At 45.4% G+C, this 26,996-nt stretch overlaps 1 protein-coding gene across 26 annotated transcripts in view; it reads right to left on the bottom strand.

The window, feature by feature from the left end:
• Il16 (interleukin 16) overlaps positions 1-26,996 on the bottom strand; it is a 100,055-nt gene that overhangs the window by 68,646 nt on the left and 4,413 nt on the right. For 7 of the 26 annotated variants that reach the window (XR_015636467.1, XR_015636468.1, XR_015636469.1 and 4 more), the window contains 1 exon segment: positions 1,810-2,222. Coding sequence is in view for 12 of the 26 variants with exons in the window: in XM_087581762.1 (XP_087437888.1) it covers positions 1,810-2,222 (413 nt within the window). In the remaining 14 variants the exon portion in view is untranslated. 26 annotated transcript variants of the gene reach the window in all.

Below are 26,996 nucleotides of genomic sequence, written 5' to 3' on the forward strand. Positions count from 1 at the left end.
AGCCACTACAATAAAGCATCAAAACATTGCCGCAGCCCAACCCTGGCTGCTACCATAACTTCCTTACTCTGCCTATTACTCTTCCCTTTCTCTCTAACTACCATGTTCTAGACTTTTTGATGTTCACAACATACTTTTTTTAAGGCAAAATGATGTGTATCCCTGGCTGAAGTTGAACTTGCTATGTAGCCCAGGCTTGCCCTGAACTTGCAGCCACCCTCTTGAAGCAGCCTCCTGAATGCTCCTAACATATTCTTTTCTTCTTTGTTGCATGTGCTGCCCCTCTGTCTGTGATGCCCTTCCTGCATGATCATATGTTACTGAGATTCTTTCTCAAGAGTCTGGTTGGTAGAGAAGGCTTTGTGGTCCCATACAGCACTATGGTGCCTCATGATACACACTGCACGACCTTTTCACTACTCAATGTTTCTTTGTGGCCCTTCTCTACCAAGTTGTACATAGAGCCTTAGGTTGACATCTGTATTCTTCAGCCAAATGCAAGCTGCACAAGGTCAATTCATGAGACAATGCCTGCTCCAACTCAGTAAATACTGTCTGAGTGAAGGAGAATCAGCACACTTCAAGACACGCTCTTTCTCTCTCAGCCCCTTCTGCACTCCTACACTCCTCTTAGAGTACAGCTTTTACTCTAAGAAGTTTTTTGAGGGGAGCGGTATCTAAATCAAAACAGTAGCTGGCACATATTCGGTGCTCAAAAATGCCTTGCAGTTAAATAGAAGTGAGCAAATAAATTATGCACTGTGAGTAAGTGAGATTCCCAAATGATTTTGCAATCCACTTATCTGAGCTCTCATCTGCAAAAGTTCATACTGTCATCAAGTAACTTGACTCCAGTGCTAAAGATGTAGCTTGGTCAGTAAAGTGCTTGCCTAAGATTCAGGAAGCTCTAGGTTTGATCCAGCATTGCAGAAACAAGATGTGATGGCACAACCTGCAATCGCATTGCTGGAGAGGCAGTGACCGGAGAACGAGTTTATGTCCTTCCTCAGCTACATGGGAGACCAGCTTAGGGTTTATGAAGCCCTGTCTCCAAATAAACATATCTAACTCTTGGCTGACCATATCTCTCCTTACTCATGGAAAGCTGGAAGCCCAGACAGTTTATCTGAAGCCCATCAAGATGCTTGTTTTGTCTTCTACCCTACAAGGTGAGTTCAAGACTCATCAGCAGTAGTTCCGGCAAGCATGATGGTACAGCCTGCTCTAGGCAGGACCTTAAGGATGCTGCTTGTGTCTAGATGTTACTGGGACAATTGCCTCTCCCTGCTTTGTAAGTGTGGCCTGATACCTCATATTAGATAAATATTCAAGAATGGTCAGTCTGTACAAAGGTGCCAGATTTCACCAAGGCCTTGGAATGCGTTCTTGATCTCTCTGTTACTTGATCATGTAACTGTCTCCTGTGTCCAGGTACCTGCTTCTCTGGGTACCTGCTTCTCTGAGTATGCAGGATAGGTATGTATTGACCTTCCTACCCTATGCCAAAGGATGCTTGTTGATGATGAGAGCTATCACAACTGGCATTTTTCACCAGGGATCTAGGCTCAGTATGTCTCTGCCTGACACCATCTCTCACCAAATATCTCAGAGAAGACTGTTGACTGTACCTGATTCATTAGCAAGCCCATGGCTGTGAGCCCTAGGCAACCCTGCCTCATTTTTTTTTCCTTGCTTCTCTGTACAGTAAGAACTCTGTTCTTCTGACTTTGGCTTAAACATATTCAAAGACTAATTCACAGCACCAGAAAACAACTATAAGCCCTGCCAGACACACAGACCCTGACCTACCTTCAGGAAGAACATCTTCCTGCAGTGCTTGCCCCGATCGCTCCCAGCTGCTTGGAGTTGAGCAGCCTCTGAGGCCAGTGCCAGGTCTGGTATGTTGCTGAGCCCAGCCTCAGATGTGTCTGCCAGCTGCATGGAGGAGTGAAAGAAGCCCTCCTTGTCCTGGCACAGTGAAGTCTCAAAAGGGTCGGGGTACTTCTCATCAGGGCTGGAGCTGTCATCACTGGTCTTGGCGTTACAGAGGATCAGGGAACGGGAAATGGAGCGAAATTTCGTGGATTTCCGGCTCTTTCCAGAGTGGCTGTGGGGCTCCATCCTCAGAGAGGAAGTAAGGCCACGCTTCTTCCTCTCCTGTTCTCCAGGCCTTGGCCGGTGAGTGGTAGATGAACTAGGCTTAGCTGCTGCTGCATGGGTCCCTGGAGGAAGGAAGAAATGGGAAGTAGTGTGACTTGCTCACAGCTCAAGTCCAGGAATTGAACCCCAGTGCCCAGGAAGCAGGGCAGATCAGACCCTTCACCCAGCTTGTCTTCAGGGCAAATGGAGCTTAGATAACTCAAGAAACTAACACCCCCTTCCATGTCCCAGACTCACAGACTAAACCTAAACTATTTATCCAAACCTGCATCCTAGAGACAGGGAAATGGAGGAGAGAAAAAATAAATTTAAATCCAAGGTACTAGCAAATGAGCTAAGACTCAAAATCATGGGAAAGGTTTAGGAACCGAATTGCTCCTGAGGACCGTGGCTTTGTAAGACTTTTAAATGTGCATGTTAATCTTTAAATGAAACTCTAATCTGTAGATCAGAGCAGGGAGGAAGTCAAGGAGCCCACCAGGGCTCTGCCCTGGTCCCCTTGTTCTCCTTAGTATCTCGTGCAGTATCTCCAAAGGACTCAAGAGCCCAGGGCTCAGGCCAGTGACCACTGATGTATGCGTTCTGCTTCCAGATGAAGATCTGCCAGTTTGCCATTGCTGGGCTGAGTGCAGAAGGCTCAGCACATAGCTAGCTCTTGACAAGCACACGTGCCCTTCCTCAGCCTGGCCAGTGTACCACATGGAGCTAGGAGCACCTACTCTGTCAGCCACTCCTCCGGTTTATTCACCCAGCTTCATAAGCCTAGTCTGACTCCCCCATCAGGCATACAGCCCAACTCAGTTTTGCCAAGAGGCACCTCTCGTGGATTCGGTGTCCATGAGATAGGTGGCAAAGCAGCCTAATGCTGTAGCCAGACAAGTTCTGACTTGGGTCCAAGCCACAAAATAAAGCCTGTTGTCAGAACAACAAACTGTGGGATGCTCTTGGCAACTCACCCTGCTGCTTGTGTGGATGCAGGATGGAAGCAGGCAATGTACAAAGCTGCCAGCAGTTGTGACATAGACCCTTTCATCACATGTCCCCCAGAGAGAATGACTTCTTAGGATACTGCCTGAAGCACCTGGCACACACACACATACACACACACACACACACACACACACACACACACACACACACACACACACAGTGTTAAAAAACAAAACAAACAAACAAAAAGCACTGTTGCATCTTGGGCTGAAAAAATGAGATGTCACAGCAAATGAAGGTGCTTGTCACCAAGCCTAATGACCTTGGTCTGGTCCCTGGAACCCACATAGCAGAAGGCTGATGCTTCCAAGTTGACCTCTGACGTTTAAGCTCCACAATCTACTATGGTGTATATGTTCATAATCATACATGTACACACTAAACAAAAATGCAAATATTATTTTAAAAACTTAACTCTATTTTCCATTTCATGAGGGACTCCTTGTCAATATCCCAAAATCCTTTATTCTTTGCCCACCTAGCTCACATGATAAGAGAATTCCAGCCATAATGGACTGTCCCTGTAATGACAGTTGTACTAGGTGATATGTTTCCCAGCCCTGAAGGCCACACTCATTCCTGAGCAGATTGGTACAAGGAAACCTTCATGGCTACCAGCTGGGCTCCAGTACTGGCCAACAAATGTGCTGTGTTTCTATAATTACCTCCAGCATGCACTCAGTCACTTCAAAATGTCACGACTGTAGTGTGCCAGGAAGTGTTCTGATGGCTTTAGCACTTAGTCCTTATAACCCATGTTATGAGGCTCTGATACTGCCCTCTTGTCACAGAGAGATGACCAAAGCACAGGACAGTGACCATCATGGAGCTATGTGGTGTAGCTAGATCCTGAGCCTCCAAGCTGGCTCTCCACAGGCCGAGCCGCTACCACGCTCCTCTTCACTTAGTAATTCCTGCTGCATGGGATCTTGATGGCCCACACATCAACCTTCCTCTGTGCCTAAAACTATGTGGTAGTCCAGGTACCGTGGTGCCTGTAATTCCAGCATCTGGGAAGTAGAGGCAGGAGGATCAGAACTTCAAGGCCAACCTCAGCTATGTAGTGAGTTCAAGGCCACCCTGGGACAGAGGAGACCCTATCTTGAAAAACGAACAAATCTGGCTCCTTAATCTATTCTTGCAGCTGCCCTTCCTGTCACCCCAGCCTGGTACTCTTGAATAAATGCTCTGTGCTCTGCACTTTCTCTCCTTAACTCACCACTGCTGCCAGATCCGGGACCGGGGTTTGCTTCCTTCCCCTAAAGCCATGGAAACTCCCGTATCAGTTCCACATTCAGTGTGTCCACAGCCTCAAACGCAAAGCTGAAACTACCTTTGTCTGGAGAGGATTGATCTGCATCTGTCCATGGTCTTTGAATTCTCAGTGCCTTTTTTTTCGTTACTTGCTTCTCTTTTCGATATCCCCTTTCAAATTCAAACCATCACAGCTGCCCTCAGGCTGCCATCTCCAGCACAGGAGGTCCTCAACTCCATGTCCTTTCAAATTCCCAGAACTGGCAGCTCAATAGCAACATCACTGTAAATAATAACTTAGGTTGAACCTCCTTCCTTTCAGATCAACCCCAGTGGGACGTGCATGGCCTATGTGTGTTGTGTGTGGGATGTGTGGTGTGGAGGGTGTTTTGAGTATGTGTTTGTGTGTGTGTGTGTGTGTGTGTGTGTGTGTGTGTGTGTGTGTGTGTGTGTGTGTGTGTGGAGAGAGAGAGAGAGAGAGAGGGAGAGAGAGAGAGAGAGAGGGAGAGAGAGAGAGAGGGAGAGAGAGAGAGAGAGAACCAGAATTTGTACATTAGCCATTTGAAAATTTGAAAACCAATAAGATTTATGTTGGAATCTTTCTAAAACTTTCTGAAAGCAGGCAAGGAAGAGCTAAAGAAGAGATGCTAAGCATCACTGTATGGAGAGTAAAACTGACAGGGAAGGTTCAGAGGTCAGGCAGATGGGGTGAGAAGTGAAGAAGAGAACAAGGAACAGAAGGACAGGGAAATGTGAGCAGAGTCAAGCCTAGATGCTGTCACACAGCAGCTGGATTTAACCATGCCTGAAGCTATACTATTTATGCTGTTATGCAGATCAACACATTCAGGTTTAGGCTTAAAAGTGTATCTTCCTGAAATAAAAGTCTTTGGTCTACTGCTAGTAGTCTAAACCCTGAAAAACAATGACTTCTGGAAAATAATGTGTTTTCTAGGCTACTTCAACCCCAGCCAAAGCTTGCCTTTCCCTCCCTCCATTCCCACTCAGAGCAGCTGGTTCTGAAAGTCTTGATCTACCAATTTCCACTGAACCTCAGATTACACACCCCATTACCTTTCTCCCCCATGTCCTCTCTTTACCTACAAGGTCCCCAGCCATGACTAATCACTCACTAGACGTCTTCTAGAGCAAAGAAACTATGGGGTCCTTTGAGGTTGAGGTGCAAAACTGTAGGCTTCCTTGGCTGGGGACACTGACTGCATGCAGGACTTAGACCAGAGGAGGCTCAGATTTCTTGGTGGAAACTGTTCAGTCCATGAGTGTAACCAGTGAGTCCTGTCAGCTCTAAAATGCAAGCTCTTCTACAAGGAGTGGCCATTTCTAAGGCTGGGTCCTCCTGAGAGATGACAGAGATAGAAAAGAGGCACTCACCCTCCATCTGAGAGCAGCAGACCGCTCCAAGTGGGCCCGGCCATCCCAGAGACTGTGATTGGGAAAAGAATGCAAGGCTGAGGTGGAGAGACCAGAACCTCGCTTCTGTGGAAAGGGACTTCCCTCTAGGCCTAACACCAAGAGAGACAGAGATGGGAGGGGAATAATTGAAAACACAGCATGGCAGTCACGTGGCTCAGCTTGGCTTTGGTAATTGTGCTCTGGACATTAGAACTGGTTATTGCTCTCGTGTGGAACCAAATGTCAACGGTGCTGGGAGCCAGCTGTGCCACACACCCCCTCCTCAGTCCTCTCTGAAAGTTCAAACCAATAGCTTTTCTCTTACTTGGTCCCCAGGATTCCTAGCCAGTGTCCTACTAGGTTTCTTCTGATGCTGGCAGGCTCTGCCCAAGATTTCCCCAATGTTTTCTACATACAGAAGGGCGTCAGTAAGGAACGCCTCAGAGAACCCCTGCCTTCTCAGTCCAGAGAAGGACAAAGGACTAGAGAACTATTCTCCCATGTCCTGGCCAGTGTCCCTCCTAACACCTGAATAAGACTGTTTCTCTTTGCCAGGCTTCCCAAAGCACAAAGGTACTATATAGAGTCACCTTTTCTGTCATGCAGAAGATTAACTGGAAAAGAGGAATGGGGACCCGGGTCCTCATAGGTACTCAGGACACCTGACCACAGCTGAGCTGTACTTTATGTACATTGAGGTGTCAAGGACTAGAGAGCAGTGACCCTTGCTTCCTTTAGAGGCCTTGAAGAAAATTCCTCACTTCAGGCCAGGCAGCAAGGTCTGTAAGCCTTCCTTCCCTCTCTTCTACATTCCCTCACTTCCTCCTCTCTCTTCTTTCCTTTCTTCCCCATCCCCCATTTCCCTGTCCTCTGCTTCCTTCCTTTGTTCTTTCTATCCTCCCCCTCCTTTCCTTCCTCATTTGCATGCGGCCAGTATGTTGGGCAAATCCATCACCAGAGCCGCAGCCTCACACTTGGATCTGCGTGAAACATCATTCACGGACGGGAGAACTGGAGAGGACTGTAAATCACCATGTGGCGAAAGGGGAACCCTTTGATAAATGTGTTTGGAGTTTCTGCATTCTCCCACAGTGTCCTATTTCAAAGGCAGTTTTGAAGTCTGGCCATTCCAGCCCAGGGGGTATATTTTTTTGGTCTTGATCTGAAAAGTGATTCAGAAATAAGAAATGAAGGGAAGAGGTGAGTGTCCCTTCTCTGCCCCAAAAGAGATCATTAATAGAATTAAAGGACCCACAGCTGAGTCTGACCCTCTGTGTGTATATAAACTGTACACAGGATTGGGAAGCCATATAGCATCTCTGGGCATTAGTGTCCCCATTAGTCAAGCTATGTTGGAATATTATACTTGTCATTTTTCTTCCTCTACCCTACTACATCACTGAGGACACCAACTCTACTCTCTGGGGCTTGGCACAACTCAGGGAGGTTGCATATGGTGGGCCAAAAGCTGAAAAGCATCTCAATGGCCCCTCTCACTGACACCTGCACTAACACAGGAACACCATCCACTTGGAACCATAGACTGGACTCCAGTGACATCAGACTGAAAAAAAGCCACATGAGCTAACATCTGAGCTTAGGACCTATCTAGAAGGACGTTCTGGAGTCTGGAAAGTATATAAGAGCCCAGGGTGAATATGTCACATCTCACACAGGTGCTGAACTTTTGGCATCTGGGGAAGTGGTCCTAAATCACTAAGGCACAGGCCGGGCGGGGCACCTTTGAATAACTCAACAGCACTTAAGTCCAAGGGCACAAGGCCAGGCAGAGGAGGGATTCCTCTTGAATAAACAATATTCATACAATGTAATTCACCTTAAGACAGATCTAGTAAAACTCCAGCAAACATATTTATCTACTCTTACTCCGAGGGGCTACCTCAGGCTCAATACTTGTGACTTCCACCCTGCCAAGCACCAAGCAGAATGTTAGTTCAGAATCGCTTGAGTGGACACCGCCGGAACCTGAAGGAAACAGACCGGATAAACAGTTCTCTGCACCCAAATCCCGTGGGAGGGAGAGCTAAACCTTCAGAGAGGCAGACAAGCCTGGGAAACCAGAAGAGACTGCTCTCTGCACACACATCTCGGACGCCAGAGGAAAAAGCCAAAGACCATCTGGAACCCTGGTGCACTGAAGCTCCCGGAAGGGGCGGCACAGGTCTTCCTGGTTGCTGCCGCTGCAGAGAGCCCGTGGGCAGCACCCCACGAGCGAACTTGAGCCTCGGGACCACAGGTAAGACCAAATTTTCTGCTGCAAGAAAGCTGCCTGGTGAACACAAGACACAGGCCCACAGGAACAGCTGAAGACCTATAGAGAGGAAAAACTACACGCCCGAAAGCAGAACACTCTGTCCCCATAACTGACTGAAAGAGAGGAAAACAGGTCTACAGCACTCCTGACACACAGGCTTATAGGACAGTCTAGCCACTGAAATAGCAGAACAAAGTAACACTAGAGATAATCTGATGGCGAGAGGCAAGCGCAGGAACCCAAGCAACAGAAACCAAGACTACATGGCACCATCGGAGCCCAATTCTCCCATCAAAACAAACATGGAATATCCAAACACACCAGAAAAGCGAGATCTAGTTTCAAAATCATTTTTGATCATGATGCTGGAGGACTTCAAGAAAGACGTGAAGAACTCCCTTAGAGAACAAGTAGAAGCCTACAGAGAGGAATCGCAAAAATGCCTGAAAGAATTTCAGGAAAACATAAATAAACAAGTAGAAGCCCATAGAGAGGAGACACAAAAATCCCTGAAAGAATTCCAGGAAAACATAAATAAACAAGTAGAAGCCCATAGAGAGGAGACACAAAAATCCCTGAAAGAATTCCAGGAAAACACAATCAAACAGTTGAAGGAATTAAAAATGGAAATAGAAGCAATCAAGAAAGAACACATGGAAACAACCCTGGATATAGAAAACCAAAAGAAGAGACAAGGAGCTGTAGATACAAGCTTCACCAACAGAATACAAGAGATGGAAGAGAGAATCTCAGGAGCAGAAGATTCCATAGAAATCATTGACTCAACTGTCAAAGATAATGTAAAGCGGAAAAAGCTACTGGTCCAAAACATACAGGAAATCCAGGACTCAATGAGAAGATCAAACCTAAGGATAATAGGTATAGAAGAGAGTGAAGACTCCCAGCTCAAAGGACCAGTAAATATCTTCAACAAAATCATAGAAGAAAACTTCCCTAACCTAAAAAAAGAGATACCCATAGACATACAAGAAGCCTACAGAACTCCAAATAGATTGGACCAGAAAAGAAACACCTCCCGTCACATAATTGTCAAAACACCAAACGCACAAAATAAAGAAAGAATATTAAAAGCAGTAAGGGAAAAAGGTCAAGTAACATATAAAGGCAGACCTATCAGAATCACACCAGACTTCTCGCCAGAAACTATGAAGGCCAGAAGATCCTGGACTGATGTCATACAGATGAGAACACAAATGCCAGCCCAGGTTACTGTATCCAGCAAAACTCTCAATTAACATTGATGGAGAAACCAAGATATTTCATGACAAAACCAAATTTATACAATATCTTTCTACAAATCCAGCACTACAAAGGATAATAAATGGTAAAGCCCAACATAAGGAGGCAAGCTATACCCTAGAAGAAGCAAGAAACTAATCGTCTTGGCAACAAAACAAAGAGAATGAAAGCACACAAACATAACCTCACATCCAAATATGAATATAACAGGAAGCAATAATCACTATACCTTAACATCTCTCAATATCAATGGCCTCAACTCCCCAATAAAAAGACATAGATTAACAAACTGGATACGCAACGAGGACCCTGCATTCTGCTGCCTACAGGAAACACACCTCAGAGACAAAGACAGACACTACCTCAGAGTGAAAGGCTGGAAAACAACTTTCCAAGCAAATGGTCAGAAGAAGCAAGCTGGAGTAGCCATTCTAATATCAAATAAAATCAATTTTCAACTAAAAGTCATCAAAACAGATAAGGAAGGACACTTCATATTCATCAAAGGAAAAATCCACCAAGATGAACTCTCAATCCTAAATATCTATGCCCCAAATACAAGGGCACCTACATACGTAAAAGAAACCTTACTAAAGCTCAAAACACACATTGCACCTCACACAATAATAGTGGGAGATTTTAACACCCCACTCTCATCAATGGACAGATCATGGAAACAGAAATTAAACAGTGATGTCGACAGACTAAGAGAAGTCATGAGCCAAATGGACTTAACGGATATTTATAGAACATTCTATCCTAAAGCAAAAGGATATACCTTCTTCTCAGCTCCTCATGGTACTTTCTCCAAAATTGACCATATAATTGGACAAAAAACGGGCCTCAACAGGTACAAAAAGATAGAAATAATCCCATGTGTGCTATCGGACCACCATGGCCTAAAACTGGTCTTCAATAACAATAAGGGAAGAATGCCCACATATACGTGGAAATTGAAAAATGCTCTACTCAATGATAACCTGGTCAAGGAAGAAATAAAGAAAGAAATTAAAAACTTTTTAGAATTTAATGAAAATGAAGGTACAACATACCCAAACTTATGGGACACAATGAAAGCTGTGCTAAGAGGAAAACTCATAGCACTGAGTGCCTGCAGAAAGAAACAGGAAAGAGCATATGTCAGCGGTTTAACAGCACACCTAAAAGCTCTAGAACAAAAAGAAGCAAATACACCCAGGAGAAGTAGAAGGTAGGAAATAATCAAACTCAGAGCTGAAATCAACCAAGTAGAAACAAAAAGGACCATAGAAAGAATCAACAGAACCAAAAGTTGGTTCTTTGAGAAAATCAACAAGATAGATAAACCCGTAGCCAGACTAACGAGAGGACACAGAGAGTGCGTCCAAATTAACAAAATCAGAAATGAAAAGGGAGACATAACTACAGATTCAGAGGAAATTCAAAAAATCATCAGATCTTACTATAAAAACCTATATTCAACAAAACTTGAAAATCTTCAGGAAATGGACAATTTCCTAGACAGATACCAGGTATCGAAGTTAAATCAGGAACAGATAAACCAGTTAAACAACCCCATAACTCCTAAGGAAATAGAAGCAGTCATTAAAGGTTTCCCAACCAAAAAGAGCCCAGGTCCAGACGGGTTTAGTGCAGAATTCTATCAAACCTTCATAGAAGACCTCATACCAATATTATCCAAACTATTCCACAAAATTGAAACAGATGGAGCCCTACCGAATTCCTTCTACGAAGCCACAATTACTCTTATACCTAAACCACACAAAGACACAACAAAGAAAGAGAACTTCAGACCAATTTCCCTTATGAATATCGACGCAAAAATACTCAATAAAATTCTGGCAAACCGAATTCAAGAGCACATCAAAACAATCATCCACCATGATCAAGTAGGCTTCATCCCAGGCATGCAGGGATGGTTGAATATACGGAAAACCATCAACGTGATCCATTATATAAACAAACTGAAAGAACAGAACCACATGATCATTTCATTAGATGCTGAGAAAGCATTTGACAAAATTCAACACCCCTTCATGATAAAAGTCCTGGAAAGAATAGGAATTCAAGGCCCATACCTAAACATAGTAAAAGCCATATACAGCAAACCAGTTGCTAACATTAAACTAAATGGAGAGAAACTTGAAGCAATCCCACTAAAATCAGGGACTAGACAAGGCTGCCCACTCTCTCCCTACTTATTCAATATAGTTCTTGAAGTTCTAGCCAGAGCAATCAGACAACAAAAGGAGATCAAGGGGATACAGATCGGAAAAGAAGAAGTCAAAATATCACTATTTGCAGATGACATGATAGTATATTTAAGTGATCCCAAAAGTTCCACCAGAGAACTACTAAAGCTGATAAACAACTTCAGCAAAGTGGCTGGGTATAAAATTAACTCAAATAAATCAGTTGCCTTCCTCTATACAAAAGAGAAGCAAGCCGAGAAAGAAATTAGGGAAACGACACCCTTCATAATAGACCCAAATAATATAAAGTACCTCGGTGTGACTTTAACCAAGCAAGTAAAAGATCTGTACAATAAGAACTTCAAGACACTGAGGAAAGAAATTGAAGAAGACCTCAGAAGATGGAAAGATCTCCCATGCTCATGGATTGGCAGGATTAATATAGTAAAAATGGCCATTTTACCAAAAGCAATCTACAGATTCAATGCAATCCCCATTAAAATACCAATCCAATTCTTCAAAGAGTTAGACAGAACAATTTCATCTGGAATAACAAAAAACCCAGGATAGCTAAAGCTATCCTCAACAATAAAAGGACTTCAGGGGGAATCACTATCCCTGAACTCAAGCAGTATTACAGAGCAATAGTGATAAAAACTGCATGGTATTGGTACAGAGACAGACAGATAGACCAATGGAATAGAATTGAAGACCCAGAAATGAACCCACACACCTATGGTCACTTGATTTTTGACAAAGGAGCCAAAACCATCCAATGGAAAAAAGATAGCATTTTCAGCAAATGGTGCTGGTTCAACTGGAGGGCAACATGTAGAAGAATGCAGATCGATCCATGCTTATCACCCTGTACAAAGCTTAAGTCCAAGTGGATCAAGGACCTCCACATCAAACCAGACACACTCAAACTAATAGAAGAAAAACTAGGGAAGCATCTGGAACATATGGGCTCTGGAAAAAATTTCCTGAACAAAACACCAATGGCTTATGCTCTAAGATCAAGAATCGACAAATGGGATCTCATAAAACTGCAAAGCTTCTGTAAGGCAAAGGACACTGTGGTTAGGACAAATCGGCAACCAACAGATTGGGAAAAGATCTTTACCAATCCTACAACAGATAGAGGCCTTATATCCAAAATATACAAAGAACTCAAGAAGTTAGACCGCAGGGAGACAAATAAACCTATTAAAAAATGGGGTTCAGAGCTAAACAAAGAATTCACAGCTGAGGAATGCCGAATGGCTGAGAAACACCTAAAGAAATGTTCAACATCTTTAGTCATAAGGGAAATGCAAATCAAAACAACTCTGAGATTTCACCTCACACCAGTGAGAATGGCTAAGATCAAAAACTCAGGTGACAGCAGATGCTGGCGAGGATGTGGAGAAAGAGGAACACTCCTCCATTGTTGGTGGGATTGCAGACTGGTAAAACCATTCTAGAAATCAGTCTGGAGGTTCCTCAGAAAATTGGACATTGAACTGCCTGAGGATCCAGCTATACCTCTCTTGGGCATATACCCAAAAGATGCCTCAACATATAAAAGAGACACGTGCTCCACTATGTTCATCGCAGCCTTATTTATAATAGCCAGAAAATGGAAAGAACCCAGATGCCCTTCAACAGAAGAATGGATACAGAAAATGTGGTACATCTACACAATGGAATATTACTCAGCTATCAAAAACAACGAGTTTATGAAATTCGTAGGCAAATGGTTGGAACTGGAAAATATCATTCTGAGTGAGCTAACCCAATCACAGAAAGACATACATGGTATGCACTCATTGATAAGTGGCTATTAGCCCAAATGCTTGAATTACCCTAGATCCCTAGAACAAACGAAACTCAAGACGGATGATCAAAATGTGAATGCTTCACTCCTTCTTTAAATGAGGAAAAAGAATACACTTGGCAGGGTAGGGAGAGGCAAAGATTACAACAGAGACTGAAGGAACACCCATTCAGAGCCTGCCCCACATGTGGCCCATACATATACAGCCACCCAATTAGACAAGATGGATGAAGCAAAGAATTGCAGACCAACAGGAGCCGGATGTAGATTTCTCCTGAGAGACACAGCCAGAATACAGCAAATACAGAGGCGAATGCCAGCAGCAAACCACTGAACTGAGAATAGGTCCCCCGTTGAAGGAATCAGAGAAAGAACTGGAAGAGCTTGAAGGGGCTCGAGACCCCAAAAGTACAACAATGTCAAGCAACCAGAGCTTCCAGGGACTAAGCCACTACCTAAAGACTATACATGGACTGACCCTGGACTCTGACCTCATAGGTAGCAATGAATATCCTAGTAAGAGCACCAGTGGAAGGGGAAGCCCTGGGTCCTGCTAAGACTGAACCCCCAGTGAACTAGACTATGGGGGGAGGGCGGCAATGGGGGAAGGGTTGGGAGGGGAACACCCATAAGGAAGGGGAGGGGGGAGGGGGATGTTTGCCCGGAAACCGGGAAAGGGAATAACACTTGAAATGTATATAAGAAATACTCAAGTTAATAAAAAAAAAAAAAGAATCGCTTGAGTGAACATCTGCATGAAGCCACAGCATATTTGTAGTTACGGCAAGAGGGTATCTGACTGGAACATCCGAGGCTCGGCTCTGGAGCTAACCGTATCTGAATGGTGGGCCCGACACTCACCCCTGCAGTATTAAGCAGTGCATGTCTTGTATGGCTTAGTTACTCATGAGATGGGAATGGCTATGCTAACCCCTGGGAGGTCAAAGGGAAATAATTCAGACTAGGACTTAAACTTGTTTGTTTGTTAAGTTTTATAGATGCACACACGTTCAAAATAAGATAAGCAAGAGTCCGGCTAAGGATGGCCCACCTTGCTTGGCTACCTGAGTTAATAAGAAAGAGAGGAAGAGTTAGGCATGGTGGCACATACCTTTAATCAGAACACTCAGGAGGCAAAGGCAGACTTATCTCTGTGAGCTTGAGGCCATCCTCCTCTGTGTGAGAGGGACCTTGTCTCAAAAGAAATAAGGAAGGAAACTAAGAAAGAAACGAAGAAAGAAACAATGATGAAAGAAAGAAGAAAAGGGAAAGTGAGAAAATGTAAATAACTATGAACAATCTAACTGTGCCAATGGGAGATGATGTTAGACAGGTGACGGCACATTGTGCAGCCAACAATGAGAATGAAATTGATCTACATGTGCAGATATGGTGGAAGGTTGGGGGGTTCTGAGAGCTAAGGTCTATTATAAAACAGTTGTCTAAACTTAATCTTAATTTATAAAAAAAAAATGCCTTTATGGATAAACTGAAAACTAGTAATCACTTTGAGGAAACTAAGAGGCCTCTCATTTCTACATAAATCGTTTTCTGTGCTTGGTTCCTTTTCATATCAGTCACAACTCATCATTGCAACCAGAAAAATAAAAGTTGTGTTTTAGGAGACAAAAATATAATGCCACATCTAATTGTTAATCATGTGGTACTGGCCTGGTACTTTTCTCCCCACTGCTAGCTTTTATTGTGCTAGAAGTTGCTATGCAGTCTACCAAAGCAGAAAGTAAATATTGCCCATCTGTGAACCCTACTGGGTACAATAATCCCAGAAAGACATCCCCCCTCTGAAGTAATAGTGGTTATTTGAGTCAGAAATACTCACACAGGTCACAGGCCAAACTGGAGAAAGTATATTATAATTCTGCTGAATGGACATAGTGTTAAACCAACTCTCAATGACTTATCAATATGCCCATAGACCATTGCATCTGTCAATCCTCACTAGAGAAGCTTCTTCCTGCAGTAGACAGTGATTACCACAGAGACTCCCAACAGCTCGATGTGCAGAGAATAAAAGACTGGAGTGCTCTGGCCTCCCTCCCACCTATATCACTCCCTTCCCACAAAGCTCGGAGATCATTGTGCAAAGTGTGTAGAAAGACTGTGAAGTCCAAAAACAGTAGATGTTAACAAAAGAGTGATTTCCAGATAAGGCTTGGCAATTGTACGGGCTCAAACCACATAAAATCCCAGCATGGATGGGGAAATGTGGGCAGGAACTCATACTCCCACCCGCACTTGAGAAGCTATTGATAACTCATGGCTGCTGCGAGAGGGAAGCCAATTTACTTTAAGAGTATGACCACTGGTAGGTCAACTAGACTCCAGGGCATGGCCTCATACTCAAGAGACTTGGGAAACACAAATTGCATAGATAGGTTTTTTTAAAAGACTCAAAGTAAGTGTGATGGATCTGGGAGGAACTGGGGGATATGGGGAGTGAGGGAGAACAAAATATATTACATAGGAAGGTCTCAAAGAACTGAAAAATATTATTTAAAACATTTTGGCAATGCTTAGAACATTAAAGTTAAAAAAACTTTTTGGCTCTAAGCTGAACAAGAAGACGGAGTAAGCGTCCCAGCTTCTGAAGCACTGTTGTGTGTCAGGCGGTGGCAATGCGCTTTGCTGAGGAGCTTGAGGGGCCAAACTCTGACCTTCAAATCTACTGAAGGCTTGTGTGACTTGGTTTTGTTACCTGTCAAATGGACATGATAACAGTGGATACTTCTCATAAAGTTTATGATAACAAATGGGAGGTAGAAGTTTGGCCCCAGCTCCGTGCTAGTTGGTTAGTGACATCATACCAGCCATCTTCGTCACTATTACTTAAAGCTAAGTCTCCTCTGAGGCCTTCTTTGTCCACATTATACTATTGTTATATAACTAGTTAGTTAATTTGTTTGTTTTTTTAAATTGAGCACATATTTATTATGTAGAGCGACGTGTAGGTTGTAAGCAATTGCCGAGCCACAATCATAGCCCTCTTACCGACTCAGAAGGTCAGTAATTGAAGCTTTGACCCCCCAGTTTAAACTCTGTTCTTTACTAGAATAGCATGGTTATTGTCAACTAATTTTCAATTTTACATCCTTGTTTCTTGATTTTTTTTATTAGAAAATTCCAGCTTAGTTGTTTTGTAGCCACAGGGATGTGTCTTGGACACTAGTTGTTGGCATGTGTCGAAGCTGACTTTGTAAGATGACATATGAGTGTTATAAGTAGTCTTTGAACTATCACATGTGCAGCAGGAGGCTGGCAGCTCATATGTCCCCTCCCACCTCATGCACACATACTTTTATTATCTTCTTTTCACACTTTTTTTAGCGTTGGAAAAGTAGTTGAAAAAATGTTGCCCAAACACACTGCAGCAAATCTGACAGTCGCCTGCCTCCTTCAGCAACTGCTATGACCATTCCTGCACTCGTGGGGTTTGGCTGGAAGTAGCGACAGCCACCCTTGACAGACGAGGAAAAAAGAGGAAGACAGGTGAGACTGCACCAGCCACCTACATCTGAACCTTGCTGTGGCTTGAGGATATACAGATAGGAGAGTATAAGGTCGAAAAAGAGAGGAGAGCTCATGGCTGACGGAGGCATGGCAGGAGTCCTTACCTTGGACAACAGGGAGATGGTCACTGTGTCCAAAGAGAAGCCAGGCATACTTCAGGCTACAGGGCCACACCCACTGGGGCCCTAGAATACAGCTTTTTGAGCTTTTATGATTTGATTCAAAGTTTGAACTTTGAATCAAGGTACACATTATTAACCACACGTAAGATACACAGATAAGTAAATGTTTATAAACTCATAAATAAACATAGGTTACTAAAGCAAGACATCATCACATAATACCACTATTGTGTTATAAATAAAAACTAGAATATATGGCTGTGGCTTAGAGATGCCGCAGGGGTAAAGGACTTTCCTTTTAAGGATAAGGATCAGAGAGAGTTTCAAACCCTAGCAACCACACTAATGCACAGTGGTTGTGGTAGCCTGCCTATAATTTCAGCATTTGGGAAGCTGAGCCAAGGCACCCCCCACTCCCAGAGCAAATCAGCTAACTACAAAGGTCAAATGGATGATTTGTAGAAGAGCCTGCCCCAGAGAGCAATTGAGGAAGATACCCCACACCAACTTCTGAGCTCCACATGTGCAAGCACACACACACACACAGACACCCACTCACATGCCTGCCCCCAACACAGGAACACACACACACACACACACACACACACACACACACACACACACACACACGCTCTAGACACATAGACAAACAAAAAGATTGATTTTGTGAAGAATCTTATACACTTGTGAGCCCTATCATTTTATATATAAAAGGGAATTTCTCACTAAATGTATTGATTTCCAATCTACTTGAAAGTCACATAGCAAACCTCAAGCCTGAAGCTTCTGTTGATGCTTCCGGCCGGGTCCTGTGGTATCATTTGGAGTTCTCATTTCCCTGGATTTCCTGAGTCTCTCCATGTGCCCCTGGGTCTCAAAGAAGTAGCTGATACAAAAGCATCCTGATTGTAACAGACTTTTTTTCTGTCACTTTTTGGGAGCTACATTCCCTGTTGGTCTTTTTCCTATGCTGAGGGAAGATTAAGGAAAGGGCTCAGAGTTACTCACGGTTAGCCTGGCCAGGTAAGAGATGCCATGAGCAGCAGGGAGGGGGTGCCGTTCCCTGACATCCCAGCAGCGGGGTGCGCCTGTGGATATGCCAAAGAGCATATTGGTGGTGACCTCCTCCAGCTGGCAGAACAGGGCAGCCACATCCTAGCTGTTGTACCTGTCCCTTACAGATGCACTTCTGCCCCCACGGTGCAAGACCCATGAAGATCCCTATTCTGCATGGATCCTGACATCAGGTCACAGGGCAGGGAGCTAGGAGTCTAGGAGCTGCTTCTGTGGCATCTAATTCTCTCCTCCAGGGACAAATGTAGCAGGCACCTCAGCTCCTGATTCTCTGCCTTCCTTTCCCCAGGCGGCATGCTCACGCACAAGCTGCGCTCAGCAACCCCATCTGCTCCGTGCTCTTTCGGGCAGGGACCTCTTCATGTTTCTGGCAGACACCAGGCAACCTTGTCTAATTACAAGACTGACATGGATGAGTCCCGATTTCTACAGAGATCCAAAAGAACTTGGAGTCCGTTGCTGATTCGAAGCTGCCTCCCAATCAGAAACATGGGGCTCACAGAGCCATTTGTTTATTTTCACTGTCTTGGATTTTTGTTCCCCACATATGGGGGTGTGCGGCTGCTGACAGAGAGCTGTGTTTTAAGATGAAAACCATCTCGCATATGGAGATGTATTGCCAGTCTCACTCAATAGGCTGTGCAGACACAAACAATTCCCTCTCTTGATAAAACGTGTGTGTGTGTGTGTGTGTGTGTGTGTGTGTGTGTTGCAATGTGCACATACTTGACTTATCTACATGAGTGTACCCTCCTGTGCATGCACCTGTGGAGGTAAGAGGTCAACATTGGCTGGCTTTCTTCTGTGGCTAGCCACTTATTTTTTGAGACATGATCTGTCACTAAACCAGAATCTTGCTGTTTTACGTAGGTTGGCTGGCCAGTAAGCCCCAGGATCTCCCTGTTTCTGCCTGTCCAGTACTAAACTTATAGACATAAAAAGTAGATCCCACTTTTCTGTGAGTACTGAGGATCTGAACGCAGGTTCCTGTGCTTGGATAGCAAGCCCTTTACCCACTGAGGTACCTTTCCAAGACCTAAACTTACTCTTGGTGTTCAAGAATCCACACAATAATCAGTTTCTACTGCTCACTGTAATTCGGACACTTGGGCCATATGGTATAAAGCATGGTCCTTTACAGCCTACTGGGGACCACAGACACAGACAGATACTATTCCTAGTGTGGGAGCTTTTCCAGCAGAGACTTAGAGTTAAGTGCCTTGGCTGAAGGAACTCTTTGACGCACCTCACCAAGGACCTACCTATGAGCAGAGACTTGGAAGCTGAATAAGGGGTCACAAGTAGCATGACCCTTCTGAATTTGGTTTAGATAAATCTATCGGTGGCTGTGGAGCCTGGGGGTGTGGAAGAGAGGACAGTGATGGCATAGCCCATTACGGTTTAAGGCGCCTCTCAGGAATATGACCTCTCTGTGCTGTTATCAAATTCAACTCAAAGTATTCCTCCACCTCTTCAGGATCTTGGATCTCTTGTGGTGGGATCTAGAAGACAGGGATGGAGAGTTGGCAAGAGGACAGACAGGTCCTCAACTTGTGGCTTTCTCCTAAAATAATTCTGCCTTAGTTCTCTGTATATGAGTATAAAGAAACTAATTCTAAAATGATTTCTTAGTTGAACTAAAATTCTCCAAAGAATTGTGATTTGATAGCTTTTTTCAAGTGTGTGTGTGTGTGTGTGTGTGTGTGTGTGTGTGTGTGTGTGTTCACATGGGGAAGCTAGAAGAAAACTTTGTGGACTGGGTTCTCTCCTTCCACCTTTACATGGGTCCCAGGTATTGAACTTGGGCACTAGGTTTTTGTGAGAAATGCCTTTATTGACAGCTGTCTTCCCAGCCTGAGTGTTCTTCTGTTGTGTTTTTACTCTATGGATATATGACTAGTTTGTGTTTGTTGGGGTGTCTTGGGGCAGTGATGAGCATAAAGCCTGGAGTCAGAGGCTACAGTTAAGTCCAGGATACACCCCCATTCTACCTGAGTGAACCCCACCATTCATGTGGAGCCACACCGCAAGATCACAAGGACAGTGTGTGAAAAAATATCAGCAATGTCTGGGGTTGGAAGAATGCCTAAGAAAGGGGGACAGGAAGCACCATTATGGATAATAGATAACTGGGAGGGCTGTAGCAAGGTACAAGGGTACTCTGGCAGCTCCTGAGCAAGGGAAGAGCTCTGTTGGGCTCAGAAGAGTTGGCCACTGTGTAAGCACAGAAGAGGACAGAGAAAACAGAGGTCTGATGACCTCCTTCCAAGAAGCTGAGGGAATAATGAGGGAAATTGTAGAGGGCAGTGACCCCAGGCTGCTCCAGGAAGCCCCAACATGGCTTCAGCTAGCTCTGGGGATGCAGCCACCATTTTGGAGTAGCTCAACCAGAAAGAGACAATTTTCCCAAATAAGAGCATAAGGAGAGATGCTGCCCCGTGACTTCAGAGCATCTGCTTCTCTTCACCCTCGTGTTTGTCACCTGAGACCCAGCAACAGGGAGAAATCGCACTATGAGACAGAGGGTGGGATTAGCACCATTAGCAAGGAACCAGCGAGGGAATTGGGCAAAAGCAGAAGCAGGGAGCCAAGTGCTCCAGGGATTCTTTTCTCACTATCAAAGCTATCAGATGTACCCATTCATTGTCCCCATCTGGCCAGGTCAACAAGAAAGCATCCTTCAGGTGCCCAAGGCCTTTTAACCTCCCTTCCTCTTCCCAACTGCTTTCACACCCACAGCAATAAAGATAAGACCAGGTTAGGAGTCAGAAACACTAGACCCACAGCAAGGCCGTCCAACTACCCAGCACTATTAGAAAAGCCCCATCATGCTGCATGGTAGCACTGGGACTCCTACACAAACAGCTCTCCCCGCTGAGCCTTCCCTGACCAAACAGAACATACATTTTAGCAACCAAATCCCTCCCCATTCAGGCCAGAAGAGTCAGCCTCCTTCTACAGGAAATGGTTGCTGGCTTTATACAGAGTGAAGGACCATCCACTCACCTGACCCTCCTGGTACAGCCCTTCGAGATGTCACTGCCTTTGCTGCTTTCTGCAATTGCAGAGACCAGAGCACACAGTAGTCTGCGCTGCCAGGGCCCCAGGCTCTGATTGGACTAAGTGGGGAGTACTCCTCTGTCATACTGAGACCAGCCCTGAGTCACATCCCAGCTCAGAGGGATGGCACACCCTATCGGATGCTGCCACCTGCTCTGGACAGGTGACTCTGGGTAAGTGAGTCCGGCCTGGCACGGATCTGTGTAAATACTCCCAGCTAGAGCCATCTGACATCTCCACATGAAGGACTTGGCCCAAACAGGGGATGGCAAGGCTGAGAACTGAGCCTCAGAATAAAGTCTGCCATCTGGGCAGGCCCTTTCTAGAGCACAGTGAGACTCTTTTGTCACCTGAGTGTCCTGGACATTCACAGGCAGCCAACGTATGATTAGAAAGACAAGAGGGCTATAGACCAGAGATTGGCACCTGTCAGGAATTTTCCATAAATGTTGCTGCACAGCAGTCCTGATGACCATGCACCTGAGTCCCCAACTACTCAAGAGGCTGAGGCAGGAGGTTCACACATTCATCACAGTACCATAGGTCATGCACGTGCCTAGCATGTGTAAGACTTTGAGTTAGATTCCCCAGCACTGGATTGAACAAAACAAAACAAAGGAAAAATGCAAGTGAACAAGATAAAATTATCACCATGTGATCCTACCTGCAAGTAAGTACTGTCATAACCACGTCACGAAAAACACCACTCAAAAGCTCACTGCACATTTCCTCACTCTGCTGTGTTTGGTTGCCTTGAGTCACAGCTATGCATTAGATCAGCAAGGACAAGGACCTTCTCCAAGGTCATGGCTTACAAACTACCACATGGGGGCTCTAAACAAGGCGTGCCTGACTCACAACCCAGCCCCTCTCCCATCCTGTACTAGACATTCCCTAACAGATGAACTGACTGTAGGAATTCTCGGGCCCCAGCCCTACCCTCCAGAAGGGATGGCTAGCTGTGGAGGAGTCATAGGTATTCCATAAGATTCTGAGCATGCTCCATTTACAACCAGCTACTTAACTTCCATGAAGCACATTGAAACCCAGTCTTAGGAAATATGTGTGCTCATTATCATGTGGCCAACATGTCTTTCTCCCTCTCATCTTTTCAGAGAGCCTGAGATCTCAAGGTGACATCCAATCCATCTGCTCGAGACAATGTCCCGCAACTCTCTTCCAAGCACAGCCTCTGTGGGCACAAAGCTAACTTTTATGTGGCCTCTCTGGCATGTTTTTGGTCCTATGCATTAATAAGTGTGTGGGGTTTAACTGTAGGATGCCTATGACATTCCATGCAAGACTACTATGGCAGTCCACCCACTGCTGGGCAGCCAGGGTGGTCACAAGAGACATCTTGGGAGGGCAATCTGAACATAAAGTTGCCTTTGTTAGTAGGCCTGGAGACAGTCCCCCATTCTGGGACGAAGTCTGGGGGAAGGTGAAGGAATTCTGAAGTGTTTGGGGATGGGGGCATTGGTCACCACTGCTCTGCTTATCTATAGGGTCTCTTGAAGTTATCAAAACAGTGTAACTGGGGCTCCAATGGGCGTTGTTCATTGTGGCTACTTCCCTCTGGCAGAAAAGTTGAAGAATCTGTACCCTAAGAGGAGGATCCTGGAACTCTTTGTGTCAGAGCCAAACCCTTACCTTTATCTGGTCTGAGTCGTTTTTTTAACCTCCCTCAATTTCCAGGTAATCCATGTTCTCTTCAGACAAACTCATTCCCAAGTAAAGTCAGAACCATGACTGACCCCCTTCCACCCCAATTTGGATGCATGATCACCACCCCACACTGGACATCAGGCTTTCTGAAGGAGAGGACTGACTATCCCTCTCTGCCAAGCAGTCCACAGGTCTCATGGCTGCCCAAAGAAAGCAGAGAAGAGGCATCTAGGAGTGCTCTGCCATGGTTAGAACTTCTATGAGCTTAACTTCCTGTGCTTGCTCCAAGAAGCAAAATCAGAAACTTGAAGGTGTAGGGTGTTATTGAGAGAGTGTGACACGGGGCACATGTTAACAGCCCCAGGAATGCATGATGATGGGAAAAACCTGTGTTCCTTGCACTTCTCACCATTATTCCTTACCCTGTGAACCTCTTGCTCACTGAATTTCACAGTCACCTTAGCCTTTGAGTTAGTTCTCCAAGTCAAGCCTATGTTGCTACAGCCACTCCCTGACCCAAGAAAGTTCCCTTTCCAACTCTTCCTGAGGCTGGCTCCATCCTAAATACAGCCTGTCCTGTCCACTCAATCTCAATTACACCCCCCCACACACACACAAGCTCTCTACTACGTCACCCTTGTTTATTTCCTTTGGGGAACCTTCCACCATTGGAGGGTGACCTATTAGCCTATATGAGTGCCTGCGAATCATCAATCTACCCCATCTAGAATACAATCCCCCAGACAGGGACCTCATCTGCTTTGTTCACCACAGGGTCCCCCAAACACGCCAGGCCCACATAAGGGCTCCATAAACATTTACAGAATGAGTCAACACATAACTGAGCGAATAAATAAACGACCAGTGCCTCATAATGGCTTTCCACATTTGTTTGTACTTTACGGTTTACAAAGAGCCCTTACATCTAACTCATGTGATTAGGCTCAGGTTAGATTGCACTTTCAAAATGTGCACTTCACTCCCAGCCCTTCAAGGCCTCGGACTGGGAAAGGGGGGGAAATATTCCCCTAAGTGTACAGAGTTTAGTTATGAGACCATTCGCCCTGGGCTTATTTTAGAGCTACAGGACAAAGGAAATTACCTGGAGGTGCCGAACCTGAAGGGTAGTGACAGTTCCCACAGCACAAAAGTAACTGAGGCTCAGTGTCGTGCTGAATATGGTCAACCTAGTACCTGTAGCTTAGTTAGGCTTTGGAAGATGCCACAGCTCCCATCCTTGCCCTTAGAGGACCCAGCAGGATGCTGAGGCCAGATGTGAATGCAGTGTCATCTGGATGGCCCTGCCCTTTTAACATGACTTGAAGAAGTGCACTTTCCAAGCTGAGCTGCTGGAGATTTCCGCCTGTACCACATCCCATCTGTTGAACAGGCTTGGAAAGGGTTAACATAAAGCTGAAGGGAGTGGTCCCAGCCTGCTATTTTAAGGACAAGACTAGGGTGGTTTACTAAGCACCAGCGCTGGCCAGCCCCTCCACCTGGAAAAAGAAATGAAAAGCCGGTTCTAACTGGCGGACAGACAGGGTGAGAAAGCATGGAGCCCCACCCAGCACAGCCCTGACAGGAACTAGAACAGTATTGGGCCCTGCTGGCTCCAAACTAGGGGAGCTGGCTGAATCCCTCATCTTTTTTGTTTTTTTAAGGGTATCAGAGGTGTTCCAAAGGGTGGGGTTTGGGTGCTGAGAAGTCATTTCAGACTGAAAAAGCTAGAATCTAAGGAGGGCTGTGCCTAGTCGTGCCAGGCGGTAACTAGCCCCACACTCTCTGCCCACACAACTATCTGAGGAACGCCGCCTCCTGCCTCATATCAGAAAACAACATTTAAAAGATGAAGAAATCCTTTCTTTTCCTCATTTGTTATTGACTGACTCGGTTTGTAAAAATGTTCAATCTTTGCCAAGGTCATAGGCTTGTCTCCTACAGATGTGTCTTACTTCCTTCACTTCCAGGGTCAGCATGACCAACCCCACACCCACCGCCCGAAAGAGAGACTTACCAGCTACTGTTTCCCAGAAAACTTGCCTGTTTTCCAAGTTGTCCCAGTCTCCTCCTCCAGGAAGCCCTTCCTGACATAACACGAATTTAGGGCTACCCTCCCGTCAAAGCACTCCATGCCTGTCTTTTTCATGTGTGTATCTGCTTTATGCAGTAGCTATGACTTCCCTATGCCAGGCACTGTGGCTCGTATCTCCCTCAGCAGCCTTGGAACCCAGTACAGACCTGGCACAAAAAGCAAGCTAAGAAGCTGTTAAATGAAGGGACAAGAGGGGGAAGGAAAAGAGGAGAAAAGACAGGGAGGAAGGAGGAGAAGAGGAAGCAGAGAGAAGGATGCTGAGGTCAGATCCATTAACATGGACACGAGATAGATAAATATGAGGCAAAACTTGCATCAGTCTGGGCTCATGTACTCACACCCTGGCAAATGGAGGTAGAACCACCATATAACACAGCAGTGGCCCTGGGGATCCAGTGGCTTCTGTCCTCGGCTGTGCTATGCACTGTCCCTGTGACCTACTACAAGCCGCTCGCCCTTCTGAATGCCAGATCCTCTTTTGCAAACAAGTTGTAACAAGGTCTGAAGTGTGTCTGCTGACCCACCGGCAGCTCAGATGCCCGCTTTGCTTCTACTCTCCAAGCTACTCCAGGGTCCCATTCGTTCTCCAAAGAGAAGAGGAGGGACCAGCAGGGCACATCAGCCACAGAGCCCTGTAACTGGACCCTCTGCCTCTGTGTGGCGACATCACTCAGACAGTTGAAAGCTTGTCCACCAATACTGCCTGCAGCCCTCTGAGAGGGCTCTGGGTGTAATTTCCAGTAAAAGAAGCTCTTTGCCTCCAGGGCTGGGGCCAGAGCCAGGGTGGGCTGCTTCAAGCAACACAGGGCTGCCTCAGGGAGGCAGATGAAAACCCACCTCCTACTTAGGAACTACAGGGGCCCCCAGGAGGCCTTGGAAGAGATGGGGATATTCTTAGAGCCTCTATGTAATTCTTTTATCATGCCTGATCAGATCCGATGATGCACCTGCTCCTTCTTCCCTGACCCAGTCTGTCCTTCTCATCCCATTATTCAACCAAAAGCTACAACCTTCACCCGCTCTAAGTGACAGCCTGGGCCATTCTCTCTATAGTTTCCCCTTTAGTTGAGAGTTACCTCCCTCTTGGAGCTGCCTTGAACTGCAGAATCTGATTTCCACTGGTACCCACTGTGAGCCCTGCCTATGGATTACAGGTAAGGGTTGTGCCTCCAGAGCTAAGAGACAGTTAAGCAGATGCTACATTTTATGTAAATAGGCCTTTAAATTTAGTGGCATCTTATATGAGCACCCAGCTATTTGAAAGTACATACAAAGACTTCCTTGTGTGATAAGGAATGGCATAGGATCTCATGTAGGCCAAGCTAACTTCAAATTCACCATGTAACCAAGGGTTTGGGGATTTAGCTCAGTGGTAGAGCACTTGCCTAGGAAGCGCAAGGCCCTGGGTTCGGTCCCCAGCTCCGGAAAAAAAAAAAAAGAACACAAAGTGAATACCGGGCCACCCACAGTTACTCCGTCCCAAACAGAACAGCAACAAAAACCGGTCAAACTCCCAAATTCACCATGTAGCCAAGGATGGCAATGAACTTATCTTTCTGCATCCACCTCCCAAGTGCTAGGATTACAGGATTGTGCCACTATGGCTACTATAAGGAGTGCTGGGGAACAAACCTAGAGCCCTGTGCATGCTGGAGAGGTCCTCCACCAATGGAGCTGTGTCTGCAGCCCAGCATTCCCCAGCAGTAGGTCTCCCAACAGTACACACACTTCTCAAAGCTCCCTAAGCACTGGCTTAAGACGTGGTGTGTGTTTCACTCTCTGTAAACTGACAGACACTGAGGAAGCTCTATGCCTTCTGGGCTTAGTGATACCTGACACATATGCAAATGCATCAAAAAGATGAAGCTTGAGAGGAATGCAGGGCTAAGAGATTGGTAGACACGATAAGAGGAAGATGACACAAATCGAATGTAGCTAATGGATACAGGCATGTGGTGCCTTCAATGAGAATGGCTGCAGGCACACATTGATTTGGTCACCAGAGAGTGGGACTATTTTAAAAAATTAAGTGTGAACTTGTTGAAGGAAATGAGTCTCTGGTGGTGGGCTTTGAGGGTTCAAAAGCCCATGCCAC

Source organism: Rattus norvegicus, chromosome 1 (genome assembly GCF_021556685.1).
Source record: "Rattus norvegicus strain SHRSP/BbbUtx chromosome 1, alternate assembly SHRSP_T2T, whole genome shotgun sequence".
In the NCBI taxonomy this organism is placed as follows: Eukaryota; Metazoa; Chordata; class Mammalia; order Rodentia; family Muridae; genus Rattus; species Rattus norvegicus.